General features: G+C 68.4%; 1 protein-coding gene across 1 annotated transcript in view; it reads left to right on the top strand.

Moving 5' to 3' along the window:
* Positions 1–184: 184 nt before the first annotated feature.
* The window catches only part of AHDC1 (AT-hook DNA binding motif containing 1), a 50,137-nt gene continuing 49,651 nt past the window's right edge, over positions 185–670 (top strand). The window contains exon 1 of the mRNA XM_027661150.1: positions 185–358. Coding sequence (XP_027516951.1) covers positions 223–358 — 136 coding nt within the window. The 5' untranslated portion in view covers positions 185–222. The remainder of the gene's footprint in view (positions 359–670) is intronic.

Here is a 670-nt window from a genome sequence, read left to right as displayed (position 1 = left end):
GGGAAAAAAAAGGGGGAAAAATAGGGGGAGAGAAAAAAAGGGGGAAAAAAAAGGAAAAAAATAAGCTAAGCGGTAGAGGGGAGAGAAAATCCCGGAAAAAATAAAATAGAGGGGTGGAGGGGGGGGAGAGGGAAGGAGGAAAGAGCAGGCAGGGGACGGAGGAGGGGGCGGGCTGGCAGGAGCGGAGTTGCCTGGGGAGAATGTGAGCAGGAGGCGCTGGAAATGCTCTCGTTGAAGGTGGCGAGCGGTGCCGAGGGCTCCGGGACCCCCGCGGCCGGTCAGGACGCAGCCCCGGCGGGCGGCAGGAGCCTCCCCAAGCGGGCGGGCTCCGAGGGGCGCGGAGCGCAGGAGCCGGCGGGTGAGTACCGGGGACCCCCGCCTTTGTGTGGGGCTGGGAGGGGGGAGGACACACGGGACACCCCCTTTGGGCAGAGCGGGAGGAGGGGGGGGGGGGGGGGGGGCGGCGTGGGGCTTGTGTGCGTCCCCCCCGCGCCGTCCCCTCCGCTGAAGTTGCGCGGCGAGTTGGTGCCAAATTGCTGGAGTTTAATGGCACTTGGGGCGGGGAGGGGCGTGCGGGGGGGAGGGGGGGGAGCCCGGGGCGAGCCCCCCATTGCAAGGGGGGCTGCCATGTCCACGAGTTCGGCCGCCTCCCCTTGGACACCCCCCCCCC

The sequence above is a fragment of the Corapipo altera genome, unplaced genomic scaffold, assembly GCF_003945725.1.
Source record: "Corapipo altera isolate COAL_440 unplaced genomic scaffold, ASM394572v1 201, whole genome shotgun sequence".
NCBI lineage: Eukaryota > Metazoa > Chordata > Aves > Passeriformes > Pipridae > Corapipo > Corapipo altera.
The sequence above is the reverse complement of the archived record's forward strand: the minus strand, read 5'-3'. Positions and strand labels throughout refer to the sequence as shown.